This window comes from Procambarus clarkii, chromosome 1 (genome assembly GCF_040958095.1).
Source record: "Procambarus clarkii isolate CNS0578487 chromosome 1, FALCON_Pclarkii_2.0, whole genome shotgun sequence".
Taxonomy (NCBI): domain Eukaryota; kingdom Metazoa; phylum Arthropoda; class Malacostraca; order Decapoda; family Cambaridae; genus Procambarus; species Procambarus clarkii.
In genome coordinates this window covers 20,395,176-20,407,481 of record NC_091150.1, presented here as the reverse complement: position 1 = coordinate 20,407,481, position 12,306 = coordinate 20,395,176, and the positions used below count along the sequence as shown (strand labels likewise).

At 43.5% G+C, this 12,306-nt stretch overlaps 1 protein-coding gene across 14 annotated transcripts in view; it reads left to right on the top strand.

The window, feature by feature from the left end:
* The window catches only part of MTA1-like (metastasis associated 1-like), a 156,746-nt gene that overhangs the window by 81,852 nt on the left and 62,588 nt on the right, over nucleotides 1–12,306 (top strand). For all 14 annotated transcript variants that reach the window (XM_045736407.2, XM_045736349.2, XM_045736372.2 and 11 more), the window contains one exon: nucleotides 2,576–2,676. In XM_045736407.2, the coding sequence (XP_045592363.1) occupies nucleotides 2,576–2,676 (101 nt within the window). The remainder of the gene's footprint in view (nucleotides 1–2,575; nucleotides 2,677–12,306) is intronic.

The window sequence follows — 12,306 nt, the reverse complement described above, 5'->3', positions numbered from 1 at the left end:
GAGTTTTGAGAGAGCTGTCAGGTACGTCTATATCCCAGGTGTATTCTGGCCACTATAACATCACATTGCCGGGTTCTTGTTCTATTAGTCCCATATGTGAATGTCTCCTCACGATATCTATCATAATATTTAATGCTACAACTTTCAGGTCTTTGTGAATTTGTTAGGTCAGTGAGATCTTCATTAGATATTTGTTTAAGTATTCTCTTTGTCACTGCTAGTGAAACACCCATAGCAACTGTGATAGGCAAGAGCGCCCTGTTCCGAAACCATGTTGTCCGTGGTTTTGGAGATGCTGTGATTCCATGTATTTTGTGATCTTACTTCTTAGCACTCAAAGATTTTTGATGTGCGATGTTAGTGCTATTGGTCTGTAATATCTTGCCTTGGCCTTATTTCCTCCTTTATGGAGTTGTGCTATCTGCTGTTTTTAGTATGTCAGGGATAATGCCAGTATCTAGGCTTTGTCTCCATAGAATGTGAAGGGCCTGCAACAGTGGTTTTTTTACAGTTCTTGATGAATATGGAGTTCCAAGAATCCAGGCCTGGTGCAGAGTGCATAGGCACACTGTTTATGGCTTCTTCAAAATCCAGTGGGGACAGGGTGACATCTGATATATGATTTGATGTTGGTATCACATCCATGAAAAATTCCTTTGGGTTATCAATCTTTAGTGTGTTCAGTGGCTCGCTGAAGACAGTCATATTGATTCCTCAGTATTTCGTTCATTTCTTTGTTGTCATTTGTGAAAGTTCCATCTTCCTTTTGCAGGGGCCTGATACCAGATGTAGTTTTATCTTTATTTGGTGTGGTAGACGCCAAAACTGATTTAATACTCATCGGGTGAGAAATAATGATATATGTATAAACCAAAATAAATGGAGCTGCAGCCAGATTTATAGAGATATTCAGGAAGCAAGGGAACTGTGCCAGGAGTGTGGACTACAAAGGATAGCCTAGACTTTGTTGTGATGGTGGCAGCTATGTTTTGTGGGAGGAACTGTTATGAGAGGCTCTCCAGGGTGTGTAACACATGATGAGTGTTGGGAGTGAGGGTGGCCACAAGTGACAGTAGACAACTTTGTTCACACAAGAGGAGGGAACAACATGAGAGGCTCTCCAGGGTGTGTAACACATGATGAGTGTTGGGAGTGAGGGTGGCCACAAGTGACAGTAGACAACTTTGTTCACACAAGAGGAGGGAACAACACGAGAGGCTCTCCAGGGTGTGTAACACATGATGAGTGTTGGGAGTGAGGGTGGCCACAAGTGACAGTAGACAACTTTGTTCACACAAGAGGAGGGAACAACACAAATGTAGGCACTAGACACAACAAAGACAGTAGGGCCAGTCCTGGTATCATCACAGCTGCTGAAAGGGGGCTTTAAAGACACTAGGTTATCGACTAATTTAGATTTACAACACAACGTTAGAAACTGGATAGTTGTTAATGTGGAAAATAAAAGTGGTTGGCTAAAACCCCACTATTAACACTAAACTATTGGCCAGTGTCACTAACATTAATGCCTTCAAATTACTGGAGACAGGCATTGGGATTGGAATGATGTAGCAGCTGGAAAGGTCAAAGATTGGAATAGTGCCAACTCATGTTAAGAATTAGATGATGATGTGTGAGAGAATCGATGATCCTGCAACGTAGTCACAAAAATATGGCCGGATGAAGAAGGCTGGGTACTCTGTATGAAAGCATTTGTCATTGTTAGTCATGAATGGTAAATATATAGAGTGGAGAGGAAAGCTGGGAAGACCGGCAAAGTACCGAGTGGTCTGCACACAGACGATAGATGGTATCACACAATGGAGAGATGTGGCAAGGGAGGCTTTCTGTGGTTTTGTCTTTAGCCTGTTGCTGTATATGGGAGTAAACTTGTTGCTGTATATATGCACAGTTAATTGGGAATGTGAATGCTGAAGAATACTAAAAGCTATAACAGTATGGAGATTTACAAAAAGTAAGAGGCAGAGCATAAACTTGTGAACCCACTTGCCACAGATGACAGGTAGATGCTAAGTACTAGGAAGTTAGCCCCCACAACCATCTTGATGGTAGATGCTACCACAAGCACAGTGCCACACTACCACAACACCACCACCTATGGCTGCCCCTATGAAAATAATAAAATGTATGAATTATGCCATTTAAGGGTTAAGGAAGGAGGAGTGTAAAGGAACTAAGACAGGGAGGGAGTAATGCACCGTCATAAGAGAGAATATTAAGGAAGGCGGCGTGGCTGCACTTTCATGGATTATTCCTGATGGGCTGCTCATGCAGATTGTATTCAGAATATTTGTGCAAACTGAGGGGTCATTTGTTAAGATCAAAGTGTGCCCATTAAGGATTATTACTATGCCTACCTGCTGAATGACAGCGATCGCTACTTTCCTATATGGTTACCTCTGAAAACAATGGGAGAGATTTGAGAAGGTTCTAGGTAAGTTCCCTCTGATTTGACTATGGATGACTTATATATACAGATCTATATGTGCTCTACTGTAGTAACATTTATAAGAATTCATTGTTCTTGTTTATTATGTGAGATGAATTATTACAGCAACAAGCCCAATCCAGCAGCGCTCTCCAATGGGAAGACACCATCTATGGTGAATGGTGCGGACATCTCTGTTTCTGGGAAGGCTTGCGAGTCATGTCATGGTGAGTTATTTCTTAGCTTTGTCTTTTGCTTCCTTTTATATTCTTGTTGTTGCCTCTTACCCGAGTGTGTGACAGCGAGTGAATGAAAAGCGTGAGAGTGAGCGTGTGTTTCCCTAATTATATATAAGTGAGCAATTGTACATAGTGGATACATACTTCACTTCATGAGGTTCCAGCATGAAGGACCTTCAAAATCCTGAAAATATGGAACTGGACCATAAATGATAGAGTAAATATTTGCTCTATGTTTTCACAAAAAAAAATATCTAAACATATTTTGAATTTAGTACAAAGACCTGTACTTTTGTACTTGACCTTAAGCTGGTAAACATTGTGTGATCTAACTCGTAGAAATGTGAGCGAGCGTCTTTAACAAAAATTTTGCCATCCAAGTTCTCTCATATCAATGAAATTTTCAAAACTTTCTCCAGTACAGTCCCTTGTGTAGTTTTGTGTGGGAAGCAGTGTGGGTGCTAACACCAGACTCCTTCATTTCACACTCCTATCACACTCCATACTGCTAGCCTTGCTCACTTTTCTATAGTAAAGTCTTTGTCCATGTTAAGGTATCTCGTACTTCTCATTTGCAGTTTAATTTGGCTTCTAGTACTGCTAGACATCTTTTATGCTTATAAATAATGAAATACCCAAAGAAACTTAACACTATCACGTGCCATTCGTGCGCACCGCAGAAATGACGTCATGCGCCGATCAGTGTGGGCAAGCATGCAGTGTCACCAAACAGTGTATACTCGTTTCAGTTTTCTCACCTTAATTCTCCTGTGCTACGTCGTTCATTTTGGTATCATTGTGTTTGCAATAGAATTCCCTACAGGGATGTATGCATATAAGGTCCAAAAGCCCACTGTGACTCCCCACAGCATAGCCTAAAGTTGGCCAAGTTTCCCATGAGCGCGCAAAATCAGTAAAATGTGTATACAGTACTCGTTTCAGTTTTCTCACCTTATTTCTTGTGTTACGTCGTTCGTTTTGGTGTCATTGTGTTCGCAGTAGAATTCTCTACAAGGGTATATACATACAAGGTCTAAAAGCCCGGCGTGACTCCCCACAGCAAAGCCTAAAGTCGGCCAAGTTACGCGTGAACGAGCACCAATTGGCACACCAGCAGACTAATGTATTTACTCATTCAGTTTGATAACATAAATTTTTGTGTTACGTGTTTCATTTTGGTATCAAATTCGCAAAATAAAGGTGCGTATTTTAAAACTAGTCCCATAATAGAACAATAAATGGAATTTTAACAAATATTTTAACTTTTGGACACTTGGGCGCTCATCACCACAAAAATATTCATATCTTTCCTGTGTTCTGACATCAATTTTCGCTTCACGTCTTTCATTTTGGTATCGAATTGTAATTTTTAACATATTTTTAATGAGTGACTACTGACCTCGTCACCCGAGACAATGGAGTGCAACGGAGCGTAGGCAACAGAGTGCGATAGTGTTAATAAAAATATTTGAGTAATGAAGTTTGAGTGCACTAGCAGAGAGAGGGCTTTGATACACCCCATGGTTGGTAGTACCAGGCCATCTACTCAAAAAAATAACATTTACAATTTTTTTTAATGAGATTCTGCAGTACTAAAATGGCAAAAGAACGAAAAATGATAAAAAATATGTTGGTTATTCTGACACTAGGTGAGTCTTGACCTTTTTCATGCATGTTTTAAGGGTTGGGTTTCCATTCTAAAATTTCAAATATCTTAGTGGTATTATATTGATGGCCAGAATTGTTTTCCATTTTAGGCTTTTCTTCTCTCCCAAACCTCATTACTTTGCTTTTGTTTGGATTAAACTTGCATAGGTATTTGTGTGGCCATTTGTGGAGTGTTATTAGGTATTGTCATGTATGGTACTACCTCTTGTGGGAGGTAATGAGGAACAATAGGGTTTCATGTATGGAGCCATGCAAGAGCCTCACTCCTCATTTTGCTCCATATTTTGACACTCTTTCACTATGACCCTCTGTTTCCTGTTTATCACACACTAGTCCATTCTTATAACAGTTAACCCACCCTTCTTATAGGGAACGGTATCGGTGATTATTTTTTTAGCTATTTAGGAAGATGGAATCTAGCCATCCTTCTCAAATATTGTATCTTGGCAATTGTATCATAGTTAGTTAGCTTCGTGAGACGAGCGTTGTACTTTCCAAACCTGTACTGTCTCTTGGTTATAAACTTTTTATCCTTGATAAAGGTTTCACCATCTATTTTCTGATGGGATTATCAAATATGTTGTGGCATGCATGCTAGTACACATTTCCATTCTTCCATATCTCCAAGAGATCATTTGCTTATGAAGCAGTTGAACATGTAGTTAGTGGGTTACATAGTATCTGTGTTGGTGTTTTCACTTGCCTGTGGCATCATCTGGTCTGGGCTTGTGGCTCTGCTAGCTCCACAGGTGTTTCTTTTACTTAACACTTTCTGCCTGATCAGCCATAATAGTTTCCAGCATTCTGTCATCACTCCTAAACCTCTTCCTTTCTCGCTCCCTCTTGAAAACCTGCAATCTTTTGAAGTCTTCTTGCTCTTCTTTTTTACTTTAATGGTTGTGTAATTTTTGAACTGCTATATTTTGTTCCAGATGCTAGTGCACTTGTTTCTGGCCCTTCTCATTGTGTCCTTGTGTGCTTGTGTATGTACTTTGTTGCCTGTATTTTCCTTGCATTTATATTTCTCTCCTTGGCCACCTTGTATGTTGTGTTAAACCATGGGCTAATGTTGATCTTTTCATTAACCTCTCTCCTGTGTGTACCATCTGCATGGTTTCTATTCACTTGTGGAAATTTGGGATGTTCCAGAGAGAGAGAGAGAGAGAGAGAATGGGAAAATGAGCAAATTGGGTGGTGTATGGTTTCTTAGTTAGGGTACAGGAAGCCCAAACAAATTTTGTTACCCTCCCCCTGCAAAGAACGTTTGTTATGTTGCCATTTAACGTACGTCATTGCCATTTATTAGTTCGTCACTTTGTGGATGTATTGCACTATTACATTATCTAGAAGCAGCAAAACTTTGTTTTGCGAGAAGCCAACACTTTTGAGGCGCTCCTTCACCTCGCGTACAAAGTTCTATATCTATCTATGTCTTCCTATATCTACCTAACCTACCTATCTACCACTGAAATCTTGTCTAGCATGAAATCACCGAAAGCCCGTCCAGTGAGTTCAACATCTGGATTTTGGACGAAGGCACAGTAGCTGGCCCCATAGACCCCCTCTAGGAAGACATTAACAAAATGAAGGAGCAAGAAGTAAACTTGCCTCTCCCTAAACCCCTCCAAGTGTGAAGTAGTTTCCTCAAACCCAGACATCACAGCTAGAATAAGGTCCGTCTTGCCTGGAGTCCATGTCATTAGGCCTGCAAACAGCGCACTCCTTGGAGCCTTCCTCGGGTCTAATGCCATCGATGAGAACCTTGATAAGAAAATCACAGACCTCAGGAGGATGGAAGACAGGATAGGTGGCATCGATACTCACGATACTTTATATCACCTCACTAGATGCCCATCCCATTTGAAGCTAACCTACTTTCTGAGGTGTGCTTCATCTTACAACATCTCAAAGCTTGAATAGTATGACTTTCTACTGAAGACCATGCTAGAAAATGTTGTCGACCTATCCCTTAATGACTGTCAGGTGAAAACACACCACACTTCCTGTCAGGCTTGGCGGCATTGGTGTCTGCACTGCCACCCAAATTGCTCTCCCAGCCCTCCTGTCTTCCTCCTCAGCATCAAATGACCTGGTCAAGGAAATTCTACCTGATGACCTGGGTGACTCAGTGGGGATACATGACCCCCACCCCCACTACTTGGAATGCAACACAGAGTGGGGCAATATGGTAGACCCAGCACTCAGACCAATCATGTTGAAAGCCAAGAAACAATCTAGCTGGAACAGCCCCATTGTAGACAAAGAAGCCACAGCTTTGCTGGAGGCAGCAACAACCCCCAGTGCTCGTGCACGCCTCATAGCTGTGCAGGCTTCCCATGCAGGGCGCTTCCTTTTGGCAGTCCCTGTATTGAAGTCGCTCTTTGCCTTGGTGCTCCAGTCCACACTGTATATAGGTGTATTTGCAGCGAGGCAGATGTAGACGAATATGAATTGCATGACCTGTACTGTGGAAATCAGGCGGTTGGCACTCACGACACGACGAAGTTCATGACATCATTAAGAGGAGCCTTGCCTCTGCCCAGTGTCCAGCAGAGAGTGAGCCCCGCAATCTTTTGAACCGTAACTCTGTTAGCTTTGCTGGCTGATGAGATGGAATCACACTGCGCCCTTGGAAAAAGGGCAAATTGTTGTGGGAGAGTACCTTCATATCCACCTTGGCATCCACATACATGAACCTCTCTGTTGGCCAAGCAGGAACCACGGCCATACAAAGAGAAAGAGACAAGTCAACCAAGAACAGGGAAATTTATCACCAGTACAACTTCGTTCCAATAGGATCCGAGACCGTTGGTCCATGGGGAGAGGGTGCAAGTAGATTTCTTAAGGATCTGGGTTCCAGGCTTATTGAAACTACAAAGAGACCCAAGAGAAGTGAGTTTTCTCCTCCAGTGTCTCAGTGTAGCGATCCTCAGGAGGAATACCCGCTGCATCCTCAGTTCCTGCCTGTCAGAGGAGTTCAAATAAATCTACAGCCTCTAGGAAACAAACTTCCCTTTATTTCCTCTTAATGTCCACATTTTGTAACCAATCACATATGTAACTGTGTAACCTTGTATAATAAAGTGCTAAAAAATTTAATTGGACATAGCACTTAGGGGGCCCTGGCAGCTGAGTGGACAGCGCTCGGGATTCGTAGTCCTAAGGTTCCAGGTTCAATCCCCGGTGGTGGTGGAAACACACGGGCAGAGTTTTTCACCCTGATGCTCTGTTCACCTAGCAGTAAATAGGTACCTGGGAGTTAGACAGCTGCTACAGGCTGTTTCCTGGGGTTGTGTAACAGAAAGGAGGCCTGGTCGAGGACCGGGCCGCGGGGATGCTAAGCCCCGAAATCATCTCGAGATAACCTTAAGATCGTCAGATATTTTGCCTGAAATATATAATAGTGTTCACTCATTTGCTGTGGATAAAAGTTGAGAGGCTCCTGCACGTTCAAACATTGGATGGTGACGGTGCCATATAAAGCCTTCCGAACACCAGGACCAGACATTGGTGCAGGATCCTCTCAGTTTGAGTGGAGATTTCTTGGCTTATGTGACGGTGTTGCAGCCCATTGTCTCTTCTGGGGTTGATCCCTTGTGTTTATGGGGATAATTTAGTCATCCCATTTGGGGTGTTAATAGTCGGTGCTTCTAGCACACACCCTCCTTTTCCTCTTGTTTTGGTGGAGTTTTTGGATGTCTCTGGTCCTCCCTTGGGGGATTTGCATTTCACAGGTTTAGTGTTATACTATACAAAGAAATATGGCATCTGACCAAGGTTTAGTACTGGTATTGATACCTTAGGGTCTGTTCTCCCACATTGGTAACCTTTATTATCCTTAATACCAATTTCAGAAGGCTTCTGCCTCCACTTTCCCTAAAGTACGTCTGGTCCCCTGTTAACTGTCTGGATTCACTTTTACTCCACAAATTTCAGCATTCCCACACTCTGGCCTCCCTGGCTGGGTATGAATTACTTAATGGTCTTTCTCAGGAAGCAGGACATTACTGTACTTCAAAAATGATCCCAAATACATTTGACTCCTCTTCTACTACATGGTTGTGTTATGAAGCTCTTCAAGTTTTTACTGATTGGCAGATAATCATTTTTTCTTAGGAAAATGGTCTCATTGCTGTCATTTGTGTTCTAAATTGAGGGCGGTTCCTTTTTGTTGTTGTGATTTGCTCCACTGGCCTTTCCAACATGGGTTTGTGACATCTTCCTCTCCAGATTCCCAAGCTGGCTTGTGGCTTTAGTTACTTCAGAACACAACGCTCATATATGTTTTTGTGCTACTCTAGGAATATTTTTAGTACAATTATGAAAGGAGGTGAGTTCTAATAACTTGGGGTGAGGCCTTCCTTATTATTTACCTGATAATTTCTTCATATGCCTTGCTCCATCATGACAGTGAGATCTCTATGCTGCATATCTCAAGCATTTTGGCGTGCACACTTGGAGTCTTTTTCACTCCTTGGTGAAGCCTAGACATTTCACAAGTCGTCACGATTCACGAGCATTAATGGAGCAAATGCCCCGGGGAAGTTGCCCCGGGCCAGGGATGAGGCGAGAGATGCTGCAAAAATATTTTTGCATATATATTTCAATGTTTCTGAATTGTTTTCTCTGGTTTTGCAGAAATATTATTTAATAGTGTGTGACGGTAACGCGTTGGTGTTCGGCTGTTTAAGGCTAGGGGTATGGCCTCGTCACATAGTTATAAAAAAAATAGAAAAACTGGAACTTCGTCTGTGGTAAGGTAAGGAGAAGACACACAAAACACAAGTAAACTTTAACAATGAAATTTTAATTACGTTAAATAAATCAAAACATGAAAATAATGCACAAACAAATATGTATAATAAAATCAATCAATCAAAATAATAAGAATACTTAAATGACACAATGAAAAGTTACGTTAAGGCAAAATAACAAGAAGTGCAATACAACAGTTAAGTGGGAGGTGCTGGAATATTGGCTTAAAGCCACCACCTCTCTCAGTACACGCTAACGTCTAGCTGGGAGGAGTGCTGGCTACGAAAGCACGGAACATTCTGAGGACTGATGTTGGGGCGACCCCAGACATCAGGTAGTATTGGGGGCGAGTGCAGGTGCAGCCAGACCGGCGACCAATCAGCGGAGCCGTAGCGATCAACGGGTAGTTTGGTGGTTGGAGTTCGAACAGGTGGCTGGTTGCATACGTTTCTGCTCACCCTGGCAAGCCTTGCTGGTGCTGGTGTTGTTGTCGTTGTTGGACATTTCTTCCATAGTCTTTTTATATAATTGTGAAGACGTAATTTTGGAGGGAAGAGCAGGCTCAATCTCTTGAAGGAGATTATCGTCACAACTCTCCCCCGAAGCCTGCGGTTCTGGAAGAAGTACGTCGTTATGTGGTGGAGTAATGGATGGAGTCGCTTCTACTTCATAAACTCTGGAGAGGGCATCGGCTATGGTGTTGTCAGAACCCTTGATATAGCGGATCTCCAGGTTGAAGTCTTGTAAATACAGAGCCCATCGTAGAAGACGCTGGTTGGTGAATTGGGCTTGATGTAGGAAGCGGAGAGGGTTGTGGTCTGAGAAGATGGTGGTAGACCTGGCGCCTTGTAGGTACGGAGCGAAGTGTTGGAGGTTCAGGACGATGGATAGTAGCTCCTTTTCAATAGTGCTGTAGTTCCTCTGGTGTGGTTTCAGTTTGTAGCTGTAGTAGCTGACAGGTAGAACCTCCTCGCCTCGTAGTTGCATCAGGACACCACCAACGCCGGTACCACTGGCGTCGACATGAAGGACGAAAGGCTTGGTGATATCTGGAGAGGCGAGAATGGGGTTAGAACAGAGGAGGAATTTGAGTTGTTCGAAAGCAACGGTTTGCTGCATGGTCCAATTATACCGTTGCTTGGGACTGGTTAATAGAATTAGAGGTGTGGCGACTGTACTGAAATTCCTCACAAACCTACGGTAGTAAGAGGCAAGACCAAGGAAGCGCAGGAGCTGCTTCCTGGTGGTAGGCTGTGGATACTGTAGGATGGCTTGCGTGTGTGAGTCTAACGGAGCTATGCTGCCACTCCCAATAACATGACCCAGATAACGCACTTTACCTTTCGCGAAAGTGGACTTGCCCAGGTTGATGGTGAGGCCGGCTGTCAGGAGCTTGGAGAACAGACGTCGCAGCTGGAGCAGATGTTCACTCCAGGAGTTGGAGGCTACGACGATATCGTCCAGGTAGGCGTATGTGTTATCCAAGCCCTGGATGACACGGTTGACAGCTCTTTGAAAGGTGGCCGGGGCATTACATAGTCCGAAAGGAAGGCGTTCATATCTGAAAAGTCCAAAAGGAGTGATGAAGGCAGATATCTCTTTAGCGCGCTCCGTTAGACACACTTGATAGTACCCCTTAAGCAAGTCCACTTGGGACAAGTACTGGGCACTACCAATGGCATCAAGGATGTCATCTATCCTTGGCAAGGGGTAAGCATCCTTGACAGTGACAGAGTTCAGTTTACGATAGTCGGTGCACAACCGCACCTTACCTTGGGGTTTGGGCACCAAGATACAGGGTGAGGCCCAGGGGGACTCACAAGGTGTAGCCAGTCCATGATCCAAGAGGTATTGCACCTCAGCACGCATGACTTCCTTCTTGCTCGGGCTGATTCGGTAGAAGGGTTGACGAATCGGCCGGGTGTCGGGGAGCAGTTGGATGTCGTGCTGGGTAACATTACACTCTTGGGGATCATCTCTGAACAACTCTTGATGTTCTCTGAAGATCTTGACGAGAGGTGCACTATGATTATCCTGAAAGTATTTGGGAAGATCATTAAGGATTTCGGAATTAGAAAGCGCTGACTCCTTGTCAGTGCTTTCGGGAGGAGAAGCTGGGAAGGTCTCACTGTGGATGTAGGGTTCTGTGAATGTGGAATAATTAGTCAAGACAGTGGGAGGAGTACCATTATATTGCTTCAGGAGGTTGACGTGGCACAGCTGGGTCTTCCGCCGCCTATCAGGAGTCTCTATCACATAATTATTATTATTCCTGCACTCTTTGACGCAGTAGGGTCCTGAAAATCTGTTTTGTAAAGGTGAACCGGGGATAGGGAAATAAGCAAGGACGAAGTCTCCCGGCTTGAATTTTCTTACTTTGCTGGTCTGGTCGTAATGAGTCTTCATTCTCACCTGGGCTTTCAATAGATTATCATGAGCAAAGCGGTGGACTCTCTCTAGAATGTGTTGAAGGTTTTGAAGAAACTGGGGCACATTCTGATGCTCACTGAAGGTGGCATCTCTGAGAGAGTCTTTGAAAGCCTTAAGGGGAGTACGGCACTTACGGCCGTAGAGCATCTCATAAGGAGATACTCCTAGGGACTCATTGGGGAGACTTCTGAAAATACACATTATTAGGTCAATCTGCTTATCCCAATCCTTTGAGGTTTCACTACAAAACTTTTTCAAGAGTGCTTTGATGGTCTGATGACTACGTTCAAGAGAACCCTGTGAAGCAGGATGATAGGGGTTGGACAATACCTGTTTGATGTTGAACTCCTCCAGTGTCCTTTTGAAGAGATCACTGGTGAAGTTGGTGCCACAGTCACTTTGAATCTCCCTGGGAAATCCGTATTGAGTGAAGATCTTCAATAGATGTTTGATAACCGTAGCAGCCGTGATGTTCTTCACTGGAACTGCTATGGGAAATCTGGTGGTAGGACACAGGATGGTTAGGATGTAGGCGTTACCTGAACTGGTCCGAGGTAAAGGACCAACACAGTCTATTATGAGTCTGTGGAAAGGTTCCGCAGGCACCTGTATGGGAATCAGTGGTGCTCTGGGAATGGAGACGTTCGGTTTGCCTGCCCTCTGACATGTATGACACTGTTTTACGTACTGTTTGACGTTGTTTACCATACCTGGCCAGTAGTAGTCTTGACGAATCCCATGGTAAGTCTTGTTGAAGCCGTAGTG